Here is a 24,759-nt window from a genome sequence, read left to right as displayed (position 1 = left end):
TCCTTCAGGTTAATTCTGTAGCCTGTAGCCTGGGAAGCAAGACTTGGTGTAACATTTACTTCCACCAGGGGAAACCTAAGCCGGCAGCAGGCTTGACCTGGAACCTCATGAAGAGGAAGTTAATAGAATATAGAATTAGGACAAAACGCAGTAGATTTCCTAGTTAAGGAAATCTGGACTTTCAAAACACAAATTCAAGGCATTTGGGAACAAAATGTTTCAGGAACAAAAATGACTACTCTCTATCCTACCCACATAACTTGATAGACGCCACATTTTGCCAGAATCCCATCTAATGGATAAGGCAAAGCACGCCTATCAGAGGAGGTGGAGGAAGCCAGCCATGGAGCTGGGGATGGAGTGATGGTGGGTGGCAAAACCCGCACGGCTCCTCCTGACATACACAGGAGCACAGAACTGCAGCTTAAGCCCTGACTTCCCTGTCCTCTGTTGCCCTCCTCGAGCCAGAACTCAGGGGGCCACCAGCCTCTCCCTCGCTGTTGCGGAGCCAGTACCCCTTTTCACCCAGAGCAGCGGCTGCTGGGCTGAGTGAGAACCGCTGGTCCCATCCTGCTCTTATTCCCGCTCTTCCTCTGAGCTTACCTTAGCAGTACACGGTTGATGCAGAGAATTCATCACCTGATATGACAGCCCAAGCGAGCCTGGCACTAAGAAACTCTCATTTGCAACCCAGAAATACACTGAGGTGCCACAAACCGGCTGATGTCAGCACCGAGTTGAGCTTGATCTGCATATGGGCCAGATGCCATTACCAGCAATGCCTTCAGCAAGGGTGAGGTAGACGTGCTCCAGGCCCTCAATAACCCAGGCTCTGGTGGGGCCAGACAGGAAGAAAAACAAAGAAACATGCATGCGTCCTCTCTCCCCCACCCCCCCCTCACACACACACACTTGCACATACAAGCACACACACAGCCACCATTTATCAGGGGAGACATCAGCTCACACAGTGGAGTCACACCCTAGATCCAACATTCTTCCACCAAGACAGAACTATGTCTTGCTGATATGCATAGACTTTTCCCAAGATTATTCTGTGAGCACTTCCCAAGAGATGCTCTGGGATGAAAAAATGCTACTGGAAAGCCCCCTTAGGGACAAAGGATTCAAAATTTCCCTGGGAAATTTTACAACAGTAAACAGACCCACGCCTATTTGGCACCCCTACAGTTCCCTCTCGAGCTGCCCTCAGCGTGAGCTTTCACAAATGTAGTTTTGATCATGTCACCTCCCTTTTCAAACCTTCAGTGTCTTCCTACTGGACTCAAGGTGAGGTTCAATGTCCTCGTCAGGTCTATCATGTCCTGGACCTTGCTGACTCTTCAACTCCATGCTCATGTTTAATATTTCAACCGTATCAGGGTACTTAGAAATTCCTGTAACAGAGCTGCCATTTCATGCCCGTTTCCTTCCCCTTGAATACAGTGCCCCACTCATCCATTTACTTGCCACTATTGCCCTGCTTCTTTTTCAAGACTGAGTTTAAGTATCCTTGCACCTGTATCTGACCCCTGGCAACTTTTCTTCCTCCTATAAGCCCTCCAGGTCATCGCCCCCCCCCCCCACCCCGCATCTCCCTGCCAGGATGTACCTCTATCACAGCACCTGTGCCGCCGTATTGTATTTGTTCTTTCACACGTCTGGACCATGAGAACAGGGCCATGGAACTTATCTTTGATTCCAAAGTTCCTACCATGATGCTTGACACAGCGTAGATTTTAATAAATATCTCTTGGAGGAACATAAGAAGAAGTAAATAAACATTTAGTGGCACTGTAACATCCATCCTCCATCGTGGGTATGGACACAGAGAAGGGTATCAGGTCCCTGACCTCCACATGTAAAGAGCTGTGTATACCTAGAAAATATCCAAGATGCAAAGCAGAGGTAGCACCAGGGTTCAAGGCAACTTTTACACCTAGGAAGTGAACGTTTCTCCTGCGAATAAGTAGGCATAAAGGAGATCTGGTACTTCATAGCTTAACCCAAACAAGAAACTATGTTTCATGTTTAGATTGTTCTGTTTTCTTTTTAGGGAAAGCAATTGAGAAAAACATGGGATACTGCCTGTTGCAGTTCCATCTTAACAAGGAGTGTTCTCCACAGGGCACAAGGAGCGGGAAGATATCCCACCCTGCATCTGGAACGGTCTCCTAGTCACCACCTCAGGCATCCTGGGAATCAGACAAATGTACAAAATAGACATAGTCCCAAAGTGGCCTGTAGGTCTTTGCCCATCTTTAGTCTCTCGAGGGCTGAGACCCACATGCAGGTAGAGCTTCCACCATGGGACCTGGGAAAGGAATTGCCAGATAAAATATAGGATACCCAGTTGAATTTGAGTTTTAGATAAACAACAAATAATTTTTTAGTGTAAGTATGTCCCATGCAGTATTTTCATTTGCTAAATCTGGGTAACCCTGTCTGGGAAGAACATGTACTCTTAGCCAAAAATTGTTTATTCTAGTCTAGTTTGGCTAGAATAAATTTTTTGAACTTTGACCTTCTGCACCTGTATCTTCATAGAGGGAATGTCTTCCTTGTGGCTGTGACCATCTCTACCAAGCCCTTGCCTAGTTTCTGCTTGGTGTCCTGCTATTTACCACAGTTCATTTAAGAATGAGGTAGTGACATACATACACTACTATGTATAAAGTAGATAAATAAGGACCTACTGTATAGCACAGGGAACTATACTCAATATTTTGTAATAATCTACATGGGAAAATAATCTGAAAAAAGAATATATACATACATATATGTATAACTGAATCACTTTGCTGTACACCTGAAACTAACACAACATTGTAAATCAACTATACTTCAATTTTTTTAAAAAGAGAATGAGGTAGTGACTTGCTCTTATAAATGAAGTCCTGCTCTGGAACCTCAGCCCACCAACTACTGCCTGCCATCACGTTTCCCTGAAGTTGGTCCTCTGTCTGGATTATCCCATGCCGCTGGCTCTAGGATTCCTGTTTCCATGGTCCCCTGCCTATTGGGGGTATCCTCTCTGATTGCCACTTACCACTAGGTCAGTCCCTGGTGACCTTACACCCAAGTCACACCACCATACCCCTTGCTAGTCTGCTTCCCACCACAGACTCTTGAGCCCTGAGATTTTGCTGTGAAGGTTAAGAGAGATCAGTGGTACCATTAGCCTTTCCCGGTAGAGAACAGACGTCAGTACTTTAAGGTGCTCTGAAGGAATAACAGATTTCTCACTGTCCAAGTGAGATTCCTTCCTACTCTACAGAGGAGTCAAGTGAGAGGTTTTCGCCTTTGCCTACCCCCTTCTCTGGTCTCTAGGAATCCATATCTTCTTTCATGGCCCAGCCTGAGGGCTACCTCCTTTCTGCAAGTCGCTTCAGGGCAAACCATCACCCACTTCTCTACGTTCTAGTACCACTGACTTTTTGACCTTTCATGTTGACATTTAACCACGTGCAGCTTTTATTTATGTAAATATCCATGAGAGCACCAGATCTTATTAGCTGCAATCCTTTAATTCTTAAAATCTACAAATATGTGTTCAGTGCCTACCTCATACTATGTACTAGGCATACTGTGGTAGATATACACATTTTAAAAAAATGTGATGTCTGCCCTCATGGAGCTTGCCGACTTGTGGGAAATAGACCTTCAAAACATATCAAAAGAACAAATATAGATTCCAGATGGTAATAAATGCTATGAGACAGAGGAACAGGGACCTCACTGAGGTTGGGGCTTCTGGAAAGTCAGCCTAAAAGTGAACAGAAAATAGACAAGTAAAGAGTGGGGCAAAGAGCCTTCTAGGCAGAAGGAGAAACCTGTCCAATGGCTCCATGGAACCGAAAGAAGGCCTGAAAGAATGGAGCATAGGAGCACAGTGGCGAGTGCAGCAAGACGGGCCTGGAGAATGGGATGGCTTGATCACGCCAAGACTGGCAGGCTTTGATTTTTATCTTCAGTAAGATGATAAATCATTCAACCACAAGCCGTTAGAAGACAAGGATCATGTCTGATAGAGCAACTGCTCAATTAAGTACCTGAGTTGAACAAATAGAGAAATGAATGCTTTGAAAGCTTCTTTTGGTGCCTGTCCCTGTGTCTGTAAGGCCATCTGTATGCTGGTACCCATCGTAACTTTGTAGTTATGTAAGAATAGTAATAATAATTCTCTTACTTTGGTTGAAACAAATATATAATGGTACATAAACTCAGTGTGAACATCTATTCTTCTCAGGCCAGGAATCTACGACTCAGAAACTAGAATTCGCCAGACTTAGTCCCCACTATATGCCACAGCTTCTGGACATTTCAGGTTTCAAAAGCTTGGGGTGCATGAAGTGCAGAGCATGGCTGCTACTGACTCATGCTCTTAAGTTCACCTTCTGGGAATCTATGCGCTGTTTATGAAGGTGCTAGAACCTATGAACCACGAGACTGGCCTCAGAGAATTCTTTCCGGGGTCTAATACCTTCTACTCTCAAGTCTCAATCCACCTTACCAAACTTGGTTTTGGACAAGACAAACTGTATTCCTCGGGGGTTATACTTCTGAGACATCACTGTGTGTGGTACCACCTGGTTAGTTAATACAGTTTACCTTACACGGGCAATGCGAAGTCCTGGGCTGAGACCTGTATAGTCAGAGGGTAACCCTGATCCATGTTCACTTGGTATGAATGTGAACTCTCTCATTACAAGTCATTATCTCCAACTGTATCTGGCATGCACTCAAGGGCACTCAGTCAAAATCCAACTGCAAAATTACAGCACCATCACAGTGCAACATCCTGCCAGCTCTCAGCGCCACACGACTGAAGTACACGCACATATAGGTCAACTCCAAGATCAAGATCTATTTTGCACCTTCTTAACTTCATCCTTCCTTAATTCATCTGTTGTGAAGGCCCAGAATTAATACTGCCATGTAAGGCACTTGAGACACAGAGGATGGTCTGGGTTGAACCTTTCGTAGCTTGCACAGGATACGAGGTAGTGTACATTTCCAAGTTTAAGGCTGGGATGCTTTTGGATTTCTGCTCAAAGTGCAAATAGGACAGTTACATGTAATGTTTCCATGTTCCACAGACTTAGGGGGGCCTTAGGTTAAATGTACATACAGGAAGTGAAAACTTCAAATTTGTTTTATTTAACTTTTCAGAGACAAAGAAAAATAAGCTCAGCTTGCTTTAGCTAAATAGAGGTGTCTTAGTGCAGAAAACTATTTATATCTGAATAAACATCCTCTACATCCAGCCCTGCAAAACTAAAGCACACGCACACTTACACCCATCCACACACACTGCACAAAAACACACATAATTTCCACACACTTTATCATACTGACGTAGAGCTAATACGTGTTCAGAAAATACTTATGGCACCTAAAAAATGTGCATACACACACAGATGCTGCAGATGCTGGAAAAGAGTAGCTCTATAAGACAATAGATAATTATATTTACTCATATAGCCAAATCTGAAAAATTCAAGCAAAGGGTATTTTTTTTTACTCTCAGTATAAATTATCTGATTGGCTGATACAGACAGCTCCAGATTCTTCACTTTAGTTTCATAACCTTTGATTTTGCCGTGGCTTTGTTGAAAGGCTATTATCTACTCAGGGTACACACAGGAATTGTATACACACCTGAACGAGAAACGGTGGCTATCTACGGAACACACACATAACTCGTGGTGCAAACCTTGAGGCTATTTACCATCACACAGGAAGCTAAATCCTCTTACACTTTCCTGACCATCCAAGAGACAGCAATTACCCCAGATTATCAGACCAACAATGACATGTCGCGTAAAGAGAGACACCGAGCCAACTTCACATCCCAAAGACTGGCATATTCAAGTACACTTAGGACATTAATAGCAATTTACGTGCCATCACTGAGACAAAGCCACAAAGGCTCCGTTGGCAGCCTCTTATTTTGAAGCCTATTATTTGTGGGAGTTACAGGCTATAATCACAACAGAAACTTTCAAAACCCTTATCTTCCGTGACGCACCAAATCTATTTCAGAGCCATAATTGCTATGTCACCGGAGAGTCTGCTGCTTAATGCACTCAAATGCCATTTAGTGTTTGCAGGGTCATTACAGCTAACAGAAGGGTAGGAGGGAGAGATGGTGGGAAGTTGTGGGGTACAGGCAGACAGAGAATGTTGAGGGGAACGTGCTAGAATGGGGCATGAGGCTCTACTGTGCCTTATTTAGGGAACGATACTGTTGTTTTGAGAATTCTATGTACCTATGAAATGAAGGCAAGTGCTTGGAAACTACGTACTCAAGAATTCAGAGTTATTTTGACACCACCCCAGATATCTTCAGTGGATGCTGGGGGATATCCTCTTTTATTCTGAGATTCTCATCCAAGTATAAGACTGGGTTGATTTTTTAAATTTTAATTTTTTTCCTTTTAGATTGTCCCAGCAATCTCTGCAGTGGAAATTTTCCAGCTGTGCTGTGGGCTCAGGAGTCTGACTTGGCTTTTCTATATGCGTTCTGCCAGGGAATGAGAAGGGCAGAGGGGAGTGATGATGGTGAGATGTCAAAATTCAATCATCTAGAAGAATGTGCTACCTTTCAGATGGTAAAAGAAGATGCAAGGAGACAGATATAGCCTCCAAAATATGAGAAAACACCTAGTCACTCAAAAGACCATTTTTTAGACCTAAGTTGAGCTAAGGTCATAAGAAAACTTTTAAATTATATGTAGCTTTATTTCTTCAACCTGGCTATAAACTAGCCAATGACTTATTTGGCAACTCCTAATACTTAGGGGAATACTAGACATAGGGTAAATCTTCAAGGAAAGTTTTGACTGACTAATGTATCTCTAGGTTCTTTTTTTTGTTTGTTTGTTTTTTTGCGGTACGCGGGCCTCTCACTGTGTGGCCTCTCCCGTTGCGGAGCACAGGCTCCCGACGCGCAGGCTCCGGACGCGCAGGCTCAGCGGCCATGGCTCACGGGCCCAGCCGCCCCGCGGCATGTGGGATCTTCCCGGACCGGGGCACGAACCCGTGTCCCCTGCATCGGCAGGCGGACTCTCAACCACTGCACCACCAGGGAAGCCCCTCTCTAGGTCCTTTTAGACAATTCTTGGGTTCTATTTTATAGTCCTGAGTTTTTTCATACACTAGAAATACACAAAATGTCAAGCCAGTTCAGATTGCAGGGTTAATATTTTTTTTAAGATCGCCACCAGTATCACATATAGATCTGCCTTTAGTTTTCCCAGGATAACAACCAGCTTTCACTCTGAAGAACCTTCCACAGAAACAGACAGAATGAGACCTGGGGCCTTATTCCTCCTGAGTCTTCCTCCATTGAGAAATAGAATCTTCTCTATTTTCTAAATATTGGCCAAGTGAGAAATGGAATCATACCTTTCTCGTGTAAGAGTTCTTAGAAATCAATAAGAAAAACATGAGCGTTTCAAGAATGCATAAAAAAGACTAACAAACAGATGAAAAATGTTCAATCTCATTAGTAAATCAAAGAGAGATACAAATTAAATTAAACTAAAAATGAGATGGCATTTTATAATGTGATAATTGAAAAAGACTGAAAAACTGCTAAGACATGGTTATTGAGAATGTAGGGAAATGGGAAGGATCAAAAATGCTGGTAGGAACCATAAATTAATAGGAGTTTCCAGGAGAAAAGTTTGCAATACATCACAAAGGCCTTAGATTTGTTCATACCCTTTGATCTAGCAGCTCCATTTCTAGGAATTTATTCAAGGAAATAATACAAAACATGCACTGAATTTTCTGTACTATGATGCTTACCACAGTGTTATTAATAATAGTAAAAAAAAAAAAAAGAAAACAGCTTAAACGTTCCACAGTAGAGACTGATTAAATAAATCACGGACCTTCCCAGTAACAAGCTCTTATGCAGTTATTAAACTTATGTTTGAGAAGAATGTTTAATGATATGGAAAATATTCATAATATATTTTTAGTAAAATAAGTAGGCTACAAAATGATGTGTTCCATATGATCCTAACTTTTCTACACCCACACAAAACATACTTAGACACAAAATGCTAGGAGGCTGCCACGCAAAAAGTTAGCAGTAATTTTCTTCTTTGTGAATTGCCTGCATTCTCCAAATTTTCTATATTAAATATTAATTTGTAATCAGAAAAAAAAGTAAATGTAAAATTTAAACGAAGTGTAGGAAGGAAAGTCCACATCTAATTTAGGTCTTTGTCTTGTGTGTTTGAAAGGTCGTGGCCAACCTCTACAGCTCATTGGAAAAAAGACCAGTGCAATTAATGGACAAATCCAAGTCTGAGGAAGAAAGATGGAGGTAAGAGGGACTCTTCTGCCTGGAGACTAGTGAATTAGCAGGTGATTTCACAACTCTCTTCAAAATATAATTACCTGTCAGGAGTATTAATCAGTTGTTTTTCCCATTCCACAAAAATTAAGGTCAAAGGAAGGAGGCTAAACATAGCAATCAACTTAGACAAGATGGAGAGTTGCTTGAAAAGAAGCATTTGATCTCTTTTTAATTTTCCCTGTCCCAATGCCCAACACAACTAGTTAATAGTAAATTCCAAGAAAATGCCTGCTGATCGAGTGAGTGAATATGAATGAATGAATAAATGAAGGAATTGCAGATCAAGCCCAAGTCTTCAGAGATAACACTTGCCCCAGAGAAAAGTATGGGGAAGAGAAGAAACAGCAACAGATACCTGGTCTCTGAACATATGCATAAAAGAGTTCTAGCATGAATTAGTAAAGATTATTGGGTATAAGGTATATGGAAGTTGGAGGTAAAAGATGGGTACTGGGATATGATAAATAGAGAGAAAAAGAAGAAAGAGCCATAGTCTTATGGGAGAGACTCTTTCTGGACCACAGAAACCCCAAAATGTGTAGGGGTTCCAGGCAGGCAGAAAATCCAGACACAGGTTGGTTGCTCGTTTTTCAAAAAAAGAAAGAAAGCAAAGAAAAACCTCTTGACAATAGGTTCAAGTAGGCTCACTTCAAAAAGTATGCATTAAAAAAAATTAAAAAAAAAAAAAGCATGCATTAAGCACCTAGTGTGTACCAAGTCTGAAAGGAAGGCTGGGATACAAACTAGAATCCTCTTCAGAAACCTACGGCTGAGAGGAAGTAAAGAAAAGAATCAGAGAAGAACGCCCATTCCAAGCCCAGCACACTAAGTACTACGTAGGAACTAGGAAGAACTTCTAGGAGGAGATAATCCTGATCTAAACCCTGTAAAATGGGTAGGATTATGAGATGTTTTCCCACTGCCACAGGTTCTGGGCCATGGATTCTACTGCTTGAGAATTTTAACCACTAGCAATTGTCTCTAGGAAAGGCCAAGCTTACTAGGACAAGAGGGTTAAAGAACCAACATTTACAGTGCCAGGCACTGCTCGAACATGTAATCTAGAGAAGTACCGGGGCAGGTACTTGGTGATTTAACAGCAAAGACAATCACTCCAGACAAGGAATGAAAATTGACACCCATAGGTATATTTTTTCTAACCTTTAGACGTTTTTTTATTGCTGTTGTTCTGATGCCTGATTTCATCCCTCACTAAGCTTTTTTTGTTTACATTTTTAAGGTCCTAATTATTTTAATAAAATTAAATAAGTTAATGCATGTAAAGTTAAATGAATTAAAGTTAAATGAATTAAATAAGTTAATGCATGTAAAGTGCCTAACACATGGGAAGAAGTCAGAAAGTGTTAGTTATTAATACAATTATTAAATGTCCTTTTAGCCTGTTAATTTTCTCTTCTTATTGTTTTATAATTGTTCTTTAATTTACTGCTTTATACCACTTCCTTATTTTATTACTACTTGATCTGTTTTATAATCTTTGTAAGTATGTTCTTAGAGGAGGCTATTTACTTTAACCACTCATTCCAGCTTATTTTATGTTGTTATTATCCTCTTTGCTACTTGCATATTTTAATTGCTTTTAATGTTCATTTTGCCATTTCACATGCAATTTTATCCATCTCCTGCCTTTTTATCATTCCATTGCCTTCTTTCTTCTTAATTTTCTGTTTTTCTTATTTCCTGGATCTTTTAAATTTAATATTTGCCATTATTTTTTTCTATTTATTTTTTCTAGTTTTGTTCATCTATTACCCTTGTACCTGTTGCACTTATTCTTTTAACTTATTCTTTTAAATTTTTATTCTTTTTAATTATTAAAAATGCCAAGTACTAAGTGTCGACAAAGGGGGCCACTTGACAGAAGTCCTGGCCCAGTGAAGCAAGGTGGCTCCTTCTCATCTTTTCTGTTGGCCTAGGAAAAACTGCTACTTCTATAGTTAATGCTCCAGTTTCTTCACTGCTGATCTTCCATCCTCCAAAAACATTACTTAACATGTATAATTTATTAAGTTAACAGGCAAAATTTTCCTCTTCTTCCATTTCACTGTCCCCAAATTAAAACTTCAAAACAAAACAAAACCTCTATTGATATTTGGTACCTAGATTCCTGAAACAGTCTTGCCATCTATTTTAGTGAACCATCAAATCTCTCCATGAAGAGACACTTGATCTAAAATCCCTCTTCTCTCTTGTGTATGATCACTGGGACCCTGGCTAAGTTGGCTAGCCAAATATGACATAATAGTGGTGAAGAGTAAGCTATATCCAGGGAAGGACTTACTTACTATATAAGTTTTAGATTTAATTCTAGTAAAAGAACCAACCAGTCTTAAGCCTTCTATACGCTACCCTGAAAGGATATATAACAGAATAGTCATAACTGAGTTCTTATAGTTCTTTCCCATATCAGCCAGGCTCCAAAATATTTATTACTAGGAAACATAATGGATTCTCTTACTGTAAGGTTCTTGACACCTCCCTTCATTAAGCGTAAGATCTAGAGGTTCAAGTGTCCATCTGGATAAAGGGAAAGAACAGAAGCTTCGGAGTTAGACCGTCTTGGCCCACACCCTGGCTCTATCACTGACGGGCTATTTGACTTCTGGGCAAATTACTTAACCTCTCTGAGTCTCCATTTTCTATCCATAAAATGGAGATGAGAATGTTTATAAAGACACTGGATTAGGGTACTCAATAACTATTATGAATTAGTATTCTTAGTATGATATTTGTGGAGGCTCAAGTTATCCCCAGAACTTTAAGCATGTAATTAATTGTGCTTTTGTTCTTCTACCCCTCTAAAAAGGCACAGAACCCTCAGTAGTTACACTGGCTCTCTGTAGAACTCCTGAGCTCTGGTGAGAGAGGGATCCGAAACTTCCCTCATGAGAACCTCATCCTCTTACAGAGAGAATATCCTCAAGGTCTACAGGTCGGCTGAGGCTGGCTTCCACACTCCCAGGGACTGGACCCCTGTAAGCCCCGAAGAGTTTTTAGAAATGTAGAAAGGTTCAAGTCAAGATGAGTTCAAAGACACGTCTGGCTTAGGCTTGAAAAATTATTAGGTTAGATGAATTAGTGGCGGACAGAGTGGGAAATTATGATGGCCGTTCCCCAAATTCTTTAAAAATCATATTATCTTGATTATATAAAGGTGGTGTAGTCCTTCCCTTTCAGTGAAGCAGGGGACTGAACCAGGTAACTCCCAGTCCTTCTAGCTTTCTGTGACTTTACAGAGTGCAAGAACCATGTCCTATTGATATTTGCATTCCTGGTACTGGATATCAGAAGGTTCTCAATAAATCTGTCAAATAAAGAACTTATTCATTTACTTAACCTGGTTAGTTGTTCCAGACTCAAGTCAGTCATGCCTTCTGCCTTATATATCTGTGAATTTGGAGAATATTTAGGGATCCAAATACTTAATATTTAAAGATGTGGAACAGAATATCCCAAAACTCACTTAGAGCCAGGTGTAAGTAGAGATTTTTAAAATGTACCAAAGTTAAAAATAACAATTGGATTTTCTTAAAAAAGAGGTCTAATATTTTCTCTGAAAACAAACTTGTCTAAGAACATGGAACTCCTTCCCAGATGTCAAGAAGAGGGCCATCTTCTGAAATCAATACTAACTTTTCCCCACAATTAAATTCAGCCAATTCAATTAGCTTAATATTTACCGAGGTCTAAAGGGGCTATGCCACTTTCAGGAGCAACCACAAAAACAAACTGCCCTTTTGAGGTTGTAACTGTTTTTTCTTTATGGAGCAGAAGGCGGGGTCGACTTGAGTCTGGAACAGCTAACCCAATCCTAGCCCAAGGACAGCATGGCTGCAAGGACAAATGTGGGCCCAACTGGACAGGATGCTATAACACATCGATTCCAATGAAAACAGCATGGCGTCATTGTCGTGTCAGAGATAGGACTATTTCCAAAAACACAAATTTATCTTTTCCTTATAGCTTTGAAGTATTTCCTCTCCTCCTGGATTTTCTTGGGAGTGGAAAAACATCATGCTTATAAGTAGAACAGGGATACTGCAAGAGGCCTTCGACAACATCCAGCTCAACTGTCCTTTTTAGAGTACAGGAGACTGAGTCTTATCGAGAGAAAGTGACTTGTCCACAGTTACACAGGCAGAAAGTGGCAGAAGTGAAAGTTGTGTACACACATTATAAATGTGATCATGTTTGGAGTGATTGTATCACTAGGTTTGAGATCAAGAAAATTCTTTGTGACTACTTCTACTTCTACAAAGAGATAAGGGATCTCCACAGAAGGATACTTATTTTAAGTCCATGGTATGGCTCGTTTGTGCAGCGGGGAGTAGGTTTCTCAAACTATTGCTGGTTGGTCTTGAATTCCTCTCTTCTGCTATATAGCTTAATTTCAAATTCCCTCCTAAACTACAAAGTTGATTGGCTCCCTTGTCCTAGTATTCCAAGAACAGGAAACGTAATCTCAGATAAAGTGTTGAATGAGACTGAAAGTTAAAATACATCTTGATTGGCATCAGGGTTTCTCCAACTTGACCTGGATATATTATGATGTAGCCTCATTCCCCGAGGTCAAAAATGCTATTGATGACATATTTGTTGAAGGAATGGATGAACGAATTAATGAATACATGAATGCATGAATATTTAAATATGCCATTGAATGATCTGGCCCCATTCATCTTCTGTACCTTTAAGGACTTTCACCTGGCAGCTGGTGAAAAACAGTGGATTGCATATGAAATTACAATATTGGGATTTTTTTTTTTTTTTTTTGCTTCTCCAACTATTGTGGGCTCAAATAAAATGCTGTTCTAGTCTTGAATGCTCAGTTGATACGGTATTAAGGCTGAAAGGCCTCATCATGTAAGAAGCTAAAGGGACTTTCCCTTTGGCTCTGTCATCAGGGAGAGCCAGGCTTATAAGCTTCTGGAAGGTGGGAGTCCATCTCCTCTGTACTGCTGCCTTCAACCCTGCAGAGACTGGTTCACCGTGTTCAAGCCTATCCTCACTCCCTTTACACCCCAGACTGGGGCTGTTCACTGGTCCCTGGCTGCAGCACCAGAAGGTACCCAAAGGCAAGTAACTGGGAGCACGTCTGAATATGTTTTAGTAACTTCAAAATTCACATTCAGCTTGGTAGAACAATTAAAACTTCATATAATTAAAGTGAGTTTTTAAAGATCTGCATATGACTTTAATTATCACCCTCACTCTCCAGTCTTACAAGTCCACATGTGGCAACATCTTATTAATATATACTTTAAGTGGAAGGAGGTCTCTCAGAAGTAGTTAAGAAAAAATGAAAATGATGGCAGGTGGCCAAGTATTACCAAGTAAGCCCTGTGATGTTTAAATGCCTGAAACGTGTTCACTTAAACAGTTCTCTATTTTTGTCCCAATGATTCTATATTTTATTTATTTTCTTCGTAAATGTCCTTTTGTCCCTTTGCCTAACATGGGAGAAAGCAAAAAAAAAATAAAATAAAAACATGTATGTTATGGTTTACAAAGATCAAAGCTTCATATCTATTTTTCCACTACTATAATTATCACAAAGCAAAATCAATGAGACTCTTCTGTCATAAACTGACGTTTATGACACTTTGCCTTTATAGAGAGAACACTAACACTTTACTTCTATTTTCACTTAATCTCTTGAATAATGACAATCTTATAGGGGTATTTGTCAACATTTAAGATGTGGCTGGAGTGAACTCACTCCCTTAACTCACATGTTATTTTATTTTTTAAAAATTTATTATTTTTAAATATTTATTTATTTATTTGACTGCGCTGGGTCTTAGTTGTGGCACGTGGGATCTAGATCCCTGACCAGGGATCGAACCCAGGCCCCCTGCATTGGGAGCACTGAGTCTTAACCACTGGACCACCAGGGAAGTCCCCTCTCACATTTTAAAATAATCAAAACTAATTTCACCCTAAAGACTAATGCTTTCTGCTATCTCCGTGAATTCAAAGGGAGAAGTTCATGTAATGCAAGCTCTTCCTCCTTCCCTCAAGATCCAACTGAAAGGGGAAGCGATAGGGTAGGCTAGAAAAGATGGCGGAGACTAACTCAACTGAAAGAGTTTTCCGGAAAGAGGAGCCTACAGTTGAGCCTGGTGTCCCTTGAGTGAACAGTAGGAATCAAAAACCATACTTGTAGGACTCCAGAACTACTAAGCTGAAAGGAACTTAGAGCTTGTTGATGGGATAAATTTGACAGATGAAGCAACGATACAGAGATGAAGAGACTCGCCAGAAGAAGGATCCAAGTTTCCTGATTTCAGGTTGCTGCCACTGTCCACCCGTTTGTTTGTGCAGGTTCTAGTCCCACGTCTGGTAGGGAAAGCAGTGAGAACCCCATGAGAAACGGTGTTCTCCAGGCTTGTGGTTGCCAAAGGAGAGTGGGGATGGCGGAGGGAAGGATTGGGAGTATGGGGTTAGCAGATGCAAACTATTATATATAGGATGGATAAACAACAAGGTCCTACTGTATAGCACAACTATACTCAATATCCTGTGATAAACCATAATGGAAAAGAATATGAAAAAGAATATATATATGCATAACTGAGTCACTTTGCTATACAGAAGAAATTAACACAACATTGTAAATCAACTATACTTCAATAAAATTAAAAAAAAAAAAAGAAACGAGGTTCTCTTGCTGTATAGATGGCTACCCCACAAGCAGGTTTTGATAAGGGGATTCTTTTAGGAAAGAAGGTGCTAAAGAATTCAAAGGGTAATTCTCTTGACAATATCATCACTCTATAACTTCATCTATTTAATGCTGATCTGACTCTTAATTCTCAGAGAATCTGCCTTGGTCAAAAAGTTTAGAAACTTTTTCCAAAAAGAAAGACTTAAGAAGCTTTTTGAATTAAATTGAATTAAAAAAGATAGTCTATTTGTGGGTTTTGAATTAAAAAAGATAGTCTATTTGTGGGTTAGTAAGGCATTTAAGAGAGAAAATCATTACTAGGTATTTTACAGCTGTTACATAAGATGTGGCATTTTTTAATTCAGTGGTAGCTTGTCTTCTGATTTATTCATTCAACAAACATGTTTTGAGCAACTAATATATGCATTTTGGGATCACATGCGTATTTGGGAATGAAAGACAAAGACTGATTGAGTGTGTCCGTGCATATATCCATAAGGCAAGGGAGTGTGTGTGTGATAAAGTGGAGAGAAGAGAGGAAGGAGGGCTAAGGAGAAGAAGACAAACAGCAAGGAGGATCTGGGCGTGGGAGAGTCAGTGTGACTTGGGGAGTGAGGGGGATGCATAGGTAGATGGGGCCGGAGCGTGGAAGACTCTGAAAATGTCCGACTCAGGGATTCAACTTGCTTAGGTGGGCAATAGAGAAGTGCTCTTGATTTCTGGGCAAGGAATGACAAAATTCTGGGGATGTGTGCAGGAGAAAGGAGACACTAAAGGCAGTAACAGTAATTAGGAGATAATCACAATAGCCTAGCTAATGAACCGTTTCTAGAACGAGGATGGTGGCAGTGGGAAGGGAAACCAAAGAGTGGATGTGATAGCTAAGTGATCTTTCAGTCTGTCTAACTGACAGAGAAGTGAAGTAACCTCCCTCTATCACTTAGAGCCACTCTAAACCCAGTAAGCATTGCCCGTTGTCATTTGAGAATACAAAGCACTCAAAAAGGTATAATTTAACACAACTTAAAATTGATACCAAAGGAACAGACCGTATCATGAGCAGCCTTTGATTCACTTACCCTGTGTCTTAAAGACCCAGGGTCTTTAACGCTCACTCTGGCTAAGGAAGGGGGTCCTTAGGCCTTGCATAACTCTGTATCCTTGTCAAAAGTGTACCTTTCCATCAGAAGAGAAAAAAGTGACAACTGTGTCCTAACCTATCCTCACTAGGAACTACCTACTGGGAAAACTGCTCACACAAGAGGAGGAAAAAGGTCAAATTAGAAAGTTATCACTTGTAACTTTTCATGCTGCATTCATGTGGAAAAACGTGTGCTTTGCCAAGCCCATTCCTACCTAGTTTCTCATTTTCCCTAAAGCAGTCATGAAGGCACTAAGGGTGAGAATTACCGGCCCCATTTTATAAAAGACAAGGTTTGACGCCTGCCCATGGGCACATGAGAGTTACAAGGACCAGAGTCTCCCAACTCCCAACGCAGGGCTCTCACCACCACACCTTGCAACCCGATCACTACGTGGCCTCAGTTAAAGGCAAGCCGTCTGAACTCTACAAGATTTAAAATAGACGCTGGTTGGATAAGATGTGAGTGCTGTGAAAATCCAGGCAGGGGAGTAGATAAAGGCTGCCCAGAAAATGTCCTCCACTGAATGAAACACAATCCAGCCCAGCTGGGAATTCCATTGCTGCCATGGGTTTTGGAATTGTTTATTTCTATTCATTGGCTCCAATCTCTCATTCCTGTCCTTGTCTCTTCTTGTCTACCTCCTTTTCTCTCTCTCTCTCATTTCTCCCAGCAGCCAGTGCCCCTCTCTGCACATACACATGCTTCGGCATCTAATACCACTCTCTAAAAATACGTCCCACAAGCTTAGTCTCCTGCAAGGTGGCACAACTTAAAATCGATACCAAAGGAACAGACCGTATCATGATCGGCCTTTGATTCATTTACCCTGTGTCTTAAAGACCCAGAAATAAAATAAACAGTTCACAGGGGAAAAAAATTAATGCAAAATGAGAGACTCTTTCAAGTGGCATTTTCCAGCCCAGTTTTTGCGGTGGGCTTATGTAATCAGACATAATGATCTGCACATGTTTGGTTACACTATTTCAGAAATGATTCCCAGCCCACCAGATGACGTCAGAGGGGCCAACGTTGACCCCCCAGAGTCTGAGTGCCGCTCTCTCCTGTGCTGCCCAATTAGGAAAGAAAGATACCAAATAGCAGAACTGTCAGCCCCACTTCCTGCCCAGTCATGTAGACTTTCTGCAGTTCTCTTTCTGAGTGCGTCCATAGTCTCCTCCCCACACTCTTATACTTTCCTCATGTTCCTCTCTTCCACTTACATACAGAGCAAAACTTTTTCTGGAAAGCCCGATCTTCTAGCTCAAAAAGATCCAGGAAATGGATAAATGCCTATGTGCTTAAACCTCCCCATACAAACACAGAACAACTTAATTCATTTGGGATCCATGTTTGAGAACGTAATTCTCCACCACGGTATCTTGGATTTTTTCTAAGCAGGCGTCTGACAAGTCAGCCATGAATACAGGAATAATAATTAGTATAAGCACAAGAAGGGAAAAATCCCTCTGCTCTGGAAACCCTTTCTAAAAAAGGGACACAGGTGCCCAGAGTATGTTTAACAGGGTCAGCTCTAACCTCCCTCCTTCCATCCCAGAGAGGAACTTGATAAATATTATATAAACTCAGAGGAGATTCTGCCTAAGGAAGGTAGAAAATAAAGAATTCCTAATTGGAAGGGGCCTTAAAAGTCACCAAGACAGTCATCACCTGGTACTTAACTCCCTTCCACAACATCCTTACCAAGTAGTTAGCCAAACAATGTCTGAACGTGCCAATGATGGGGAATTCTTGGCTTCCAGAGGCAAAAGATCCCTTCTTTGGACAACTCTGACTGCATCTTAGAAAGGCCCTTGAGATGCTGAAGTGAAATCTGTTTCCCTGAATCTTCTACTCAGTGATCTATCCTACCTCCCTTTACATCATTCACGATGAATCCAATCTCTCTCACTGATGACAGCGTGTCTCAAACTATTACTTACCAGCCAAACCTTCTCTTTAATGGGCTAAGAATTCCTAATTTTTTCAACCGTTCCTCATCTGATGAAACATCTGGTATCCTCTTGCTTCCTTCCAGTCTGGCCATTGTCATATATGATTTCACCAATGCAGAGTTAAAAAGCTATCACCTTTTTCACTGCAGATACCATTCCTCAATTAGTATAGGCTAGAATTACATCAACACACTATGCCTACCTTTCCTTCCCTCCATCCCCAATTTACTTTAATCCTAACAACAGAAACAACAACAAAAAATCCTCACCATCATCCAATCATAGTTTTCTTAGACAGTTCTGAGCCAATAGTTCTACTGGAGCATCTTATGACCTCTAAAAGCCCAGGAAATCACCTCTGATCTAAAGAACAGCTTCCTTTTCCAGGCTGCCCCCTTGTCCCAGCTTGCTGTCACCGCTGCTGAGATAGCGGACGATTGATCTGAGAAATCAAGTTGGATTGCTGTCCCAAATCTACACTCGATTCTCCTTGTGTCTGTCTGATCGATTTCACTCTGTGCGACATAGCTTGTCGCTATGAATTTTCATGCTAGTCAGGAGCCGCCAGCGCACCCAAGAACAAGTAGAAGATGGTCTGCACCCCTCCCCATCCCTTCAGCATACCCAGCCTCTGTGTTAATTTTTTTTAATCGTCCTTAGATGGGAGAAAGGTTTTTTTTTTTAAGACCACAGACCTGGATGCAATGGATTTCGGCTACTGGTTTTTCTCCCCAGGTTCCCAGGCCCCCGCTGGTGGGGACGTTTCCTACCACTGTTGTACTAGGTGTCACCTGTTTAGCAGCCCCTCTCAGCTGAACGCATGTGGCCGCAGGTGCCATGCAAACACTGATTGTGTGTGACAGCCCTAGACGCCAGCTGCCTGCATGAAGCCTGCCCAATCGCCACTTTTTTTGAGGGTAGAATGCTGCCGACGGCATGACCGATACAGAAACAAGAAATAGGTGACCGTAAAGCTAAGAAGTCCTACTAAGTGGCATTCTGAGCCCTGTGGCTTTGAACTAATTGATAGTGATAGAATAAAAACAAAGGGTGGCGGGGGGAGCCTTGTTTTCTTACACTGATGCCCTGCGGACTGTACATCTGACTGGCTGCGAGTCCGTCACTGTATCCTCCTGTCTGGCTGATAACATGGCGAAGGGTATCCACCTAAACAGATGAACAACAACAGAGAGGAAATTAGTCAGGGAGATGCAGGGAAAGGGAGGCACATCATCATCACACAGGCTACCATTTGGGCTCGCCAAATTAATGCGATCACTGGAGACATTCTTCCTGGGAAAGGAACCATTAGGAGGAGGCTGGGCCTCCTCTCTATGCCGAATCCACTATCCTTTCTGATTTCAGTAAGGAAGACAGAAAAATGGTCAAAGAAAGCTGGGATTCCCAACACTGAAACTAATTCAACAATGCTGCATGAGACGGCAGGGACTGGGTGATAGAGGGGCTGAGAGTGGGGAGAGTGAAGGGATTTTCCCTGCCCTCCGGATCATCCTATCTAACTTCTTTGCTGGGGATCCTACAAAAGTCAAGGTTCTGTGTAGAGGGGCTTGGCCAGGCCCCTCCCAGAGAGAGCAGTGTGCGACTAATGTTGTCTTTCTGAGGACTTAAATGATGGCCAGCTGTTTAGTCATCTGACCGAAGTCTGACTATATCTCCTCGAACTTGTTTCCAGGCAATGTTTCCTGAGCAGGGCGCTGAATTACCGGCCAGGTGGTCTCTTCCAGGCATGTAAAGCTTCCTGCTCCTCTGGCAGGGTGGGAGCCTGGATGCGCTTGGCTCAGAACTTCCCTAGCGATTCTGACCCAGAGCACAGGACCTCACCCTGTCACATCAGGCTGCGTGCTGACACAGGAGGATGGCTTCTGAGCTCTCGTGAAGGCGAGCTGCCGACTAGGGAGCGCTGAGGGTTTACAACCACACGCTTGATTTTTGTTTCCCAGCATGGACTTATAGACTCATCACCAGAAACCCAAATCCCTTGACCTCAAGGACGACTAAGAAGATGAGTTTAGTCAACCTGGCTGGGTGTTTTCAAAGGTTAAAATGAAAACGTGAGATCCTAAGGTATGTGCCTAGTCATTCATGACCTCTATATTGGGCAGATGTTGAGTGTGGAAAAGCAACAAACAAGAGAGGGACCTGAAAAGTGAACTGATGGACTCAACTCCTCCTCCCTTTCCCTTTCATGAGCAAAGAATACACTGGGTCCACTTGCCTGACGGGCCTTAGTCACCTCACCCCGTGCTTGCCGCTCTCCTGCCCTCCTAGGGTGACTGACAAGCCAGAGCCAGATGCATTCACAAAGTGTGGACGAGATTCCCCACGACAATGGTTGTCTTTGATTCGGTTTGGTTGTTGGTAAGGTTTTGTCTCTACATCTCTCTCTGTCTGTCCGTCTCTCTCTCTCTGGACAGAAGCAGGAGGTGCCAATCCGACTGAGGGCTCTTGGACGCTAAAGCATTCACCTGGCGGCACATTGGCTGGGTCCCTACCTGTGATTGCACGTTGGCTCCAACCTGGGCCCCTTGGTAAGAATCCCCATTGAGTGACTGCACGCTCATGAACAAATCTCCAGAGTTTGACATGTTAAAAGAACTGGAAGAACCTGGAAAGGAAAGAGTGAGGCACCTGAATCACAGAAAGGAAAAGGCTTAACCCCCGCAACTAACAGCCAAGAGGAAGAATGACATGCAAAGCAACCCCCCCCCAAATAAAAACTAAAATCAAAACAACATCAACAGAGTCTGGTTAGTAGCATGAAGAACAGAGCAAGCAATAAAGGGTGCATATCATTGATGTTATGCGGAGCCCACATCTCACTGCAAGTTGCCCATAGGTCTGCTTCCCCTTAGCAGCTTCAAGCTGAGACAGGAAACATGTATTCTTCTCAACTTGCTCTGTTTGAGTTGAAGACAGTCTCCAGACCCAGGGTCTCTCTCTCTTGTCTCTAAAATTCTAGGATTGGCTGGGGGACTGTGGGCTGGAGACTACAGGCTGGTCAGTGGTACTTCTGCCACCACGATGGAGCACGTGAGCTATCAGCTGGATTCTAAATAAACTAATGCTACACCCATCTACTCTCACATGGGTAGCAGCACCTGGGAGGGGAGGGCATGAAGGTAACGCTGCACAGTAGGGCTGGCCCTGTGATATGAGTCACCAACATTCCTGATTTCTAGAAAGAAGGTGATGTTCCCTGCTGGGTGGCAAACAGTCCAAGAGGATCATGAGGACTGCAAAAATCAGTGAGAATAATATGCTCTTCTCTGCCACCTGCCATTTTGGAGGAAGATGAGACAGAAAATGGACCAGGAATTCTCAAGCATGCATGAAATATGAAATGATAGTAATAATAATAATAATAATAAAGTGAGTCTTCAGAAGAGCAGTTAACTATCTGCTTTCACCTCCTAGAGTTGAAACTTTCTCCCAGACTTAGCCTGTAGGCACCACCCGGGTTCCACTGGTTCTACTGTGGTAAACCTAGTCCCCCCCTCAACCTAAACACAAGGCCGTGGAAGAGCTTAATATTATTCTGAAGCCATCGTGCAGCTCAGTGCATTAGGAAAGAAAGCTCAACGTGCAAGGTTTGGTTAAAACATGACGTTAGCCTGGAAAAGGAGAGACCTCAGGGACCCAGGTCAGTTCCACTCTATTGTTTCCGTCCCTATATTGCTCAAATTGCACTCCTGCCCTTGAATTCTGAGACAGCCATCATCCGTGTGGAATCGCCCAACAATGATTCATGCCCCAGCTCTGACTCTCTTTTATCCCAAAATAGGGATTTGTGCCATCCTAGAGAGCCGTCTCGCCTCACATGAAGAGCTGCAGCTAAGCTGAACAGAAGGTTTTTTTGTTCCATGGCAGGACCACTTAACTAGCAATGACTTCTAAACTCTGCCACTCTCCTCAACTATTCATGCTATCCTCATCCTTCAAAGGCAAGAGCCATTTAGAGGAACCAAATGATTTACTTGAAGACAATTGACTTGGGGACAACCTCAAGTTAAGGAACATCTCCATCCTGCTTTGTTCTTTGGGGTGTCCGTCCATATGCAAGGAGCCAGCTGAGTATTTTGCTACACAGACGGATCCTCCACTCTTAACTCCCTTCTCATGGGAAAAAGGGACTGCTTTCTCTGGGGGGCGGGGGACAACTCAAGCACCATCCAAAGAACTATGACGTCCTGACTAACTCTGAAACATGTCCTATGTATGTCATCTGGTACACGTTTCTCGGTTTAGCTTATCTGAAAGGAATTAGAAAAGTTGGATCTTAGGCAAAATAGGTACAAGATTTGACCAGGTGTGGCTTACACCCAATCAGTGGGCAGAGGCTTTGGCCTGGACCCTCCTTCCATTAACGTGCTGCAAATCTTTCAAACAGTCCCCCCCACAACGTGTGGGTGAAGCAGTGGGTAGCACAGATCACATTCGTATGTTAAGATATACAAGACCCAGGCATCTATGTCCTAGTTACATCCCTCTCAAATCTTTCTTTCAACCACAGCAATATAACCTAAATATTAAAAGCCATTTTATAATAAGTATTACAACACATGCTCACAGGTAGATGTCATCAGAACCAAGAACCAGCAGCTCTAAGAACCCAAATTATAATTGTTTATATGATATCAGAATTTTTTTTCCCCCGAGAGTATTCAGTTTGAAGCCCAGGTATCTTATTTCTCTCCCAACCAAATACCATGTAATAAACATACACTCTACATGCTTGGTTGATGGTTTATTGGAAATTAGCACACAGACTGAGAAATGGGAGAAACTTCCAGAGGGCTACCCTGATGACAAGGGACATGGCACCCATGGAACCATGAAGCCACGGAATGTGCCACTTACAAGATACACACTGCAATTGACACAGATGATTTAAAAAATATATGTGCATAGATAAATTGTAAATATGTCTGGCTGCCTAATGTACATAGAGATAAATATGCACATATCAATGTACTTCGTGTACAAATGCATTTGAATCAGAGCAGTAATTGCAGAAGGAGTCCCTGTGCTTTTGGCCATGCTGTTTCAGCATTTCATTGTCTCTGTACACCCACGTACAACACCGCCATGGCTTCTGCTTCTCTGATAAGTAACTAGAGGCAGTGATTTCACTGAGGAAAGAGACCAGGTGTCACGAATACCGCAATAAGGCAGACACGTCCACACAAACATCTAAGTAATGAGGGGGAGACTCATTCTTCATCTGGCACTGGAAGTTGGAACGAACTTATCCTGGATTGGATAACCTCCTGGGAAGGATGTGATTCATAGACAAATAGCATGTGGGCTCTCTCGGAGGTGCTGTGGAATTCTCAAAGAACTAAAACAGAATTACCTGGTTTGCTGAGAAGGTCAGTCTGGAACCTTACCTGCAGGTGGCTATAAAGTGATGGCAATGACTAGAAGCACATTTTAAGACGTGCTTGCCAGTTAAAAGGTTCTGAATTTGGCTTGGAAAGGGAGGCAAGTAGCTCGTTGAAGCCATAATCCAGACAGCTGGGGCACGTACAAAGCTAAACTTGCACTCAACTAGACAGAGAAGTGATAGATCACCTACAGATTCTGATGCATTTGCTCATGCAAACACGATGTGGAGATGTGCTAACAGCCATTTTCATAAAAGACAATTTCCTGAACACTCTGTTTCTACTCTAAAGAGTCTCCAAGAGAATTACATTTGCTCAGGGGGAAAAAAAAAACACCGAAACTCAGTTAACTTCAAAATCCAAAACATGGAATACTAATGATAATATCTCAATCTGGAGCGGGGTTTCTTGACTTTGGCACTATTCACATTTTGGGCCAGATAATTCTTTGTTGTGGAGGAATATCTTATGTATTGTAGGACGGTCAAACACATCCCTGGTCTCCTTAACTTCAAAATCCAACAAATAGAATACTAATGATAATAGCTCAATCTAGAGTGGGGTTTCTTGACCTTGGCACTATTCACATTTTGGGCCAGATAATTCTTTGTTATGGAGGAATATCTTACGTATTGTAGGATGGTCAAACACATCCCTGGTCTCCATCTCATAGATGCCAGGAACATCCATCCCCCTACAACTGTGACAGCCAAAAATGGCAACTTTACTGACATTGAGAACCCACGACCTAGAACAGGAATGAATTTACTTTTTCTTCCTAAGGAACTTGAGGTGTTTTAAAAGTATTAGCTCATTATAACTCACAGCATTTTTAGGAAACAGATGGATGGCAAGTATTACCTTAATTTCTGCAATCTAGAAGTCTAGGTAGGCTTCACACAGATTAGGTGGCCAGTTTGATCATACTGGACTCTGTTGGCCTCCTATACCATTTGGAGGCTCAAAGATAGAGTCTCTTTGCTGGATGTAAGCTTAATTATATTATGCTCACTTCTCTGTTTTTCAAGACTTTTCTCTCCAAATTAAAATAAAACCATTATTACTTTCTACTCAGGGCAAAGTACAAGAGGGAAAGGTTATCTGGTTCAATGGGAAACCAGATAACCTTCAGCAGGTGTGCATGTCCAGGTTCTAGAGTTCCAATTCCAGGAGGCCGTGTTTTCATTTTCCACAA

General features: G+C 42.1%; 1 protein-coding gene across 4 annotated transcripts in view; it reads right to left on the bottom strand.

Moving 5' to 3' along the window:
- Window positions 1–24,759, bottom strand: part of PBX1 (PBX homeobox 1) — a 316,793-nt gene that overhangs the window by 43,255 nt on the left and 248,779 nt on the right. For 2 of the 4 annotated variants that reach the window (XM_079904779.1, XM_079904778.1), the window contains exons 7-8: window positions 20,673–20,785; window positions 19,237–19,326 (exon numbers count right to left, since the gene is read on the bottom strand). In XM_079904779.1, the coding sequence (XP_079760905.1) occupies window positions 19,237–19,326; window positions 20,673–20,785 (203 nt within the window). The remainder of the gene's footprint in view (window positions 1–19,236; window positions 19,327–20,672; window positions 20,786–24,759) is intronic. The other 2 variants (XM_079904781.1, XM_079904780.1) reach the window with 1 other exon arrangement.

Source organism: Stenella coeruleoalba (assembly GCF_951394435.1).
Source record: "Stenella coeruleoalba genome assembly, chromosome: 1".
Lineage (NCBI taxonomy): Eukaryota > Metazoa > Chordata > Mammalia > Artiodactyla > Delphinidae > Stenella > Stenella coeruleoalba.
This window is presented reverse-complemented; position numbering and strand designations above follow the sequence as displayed.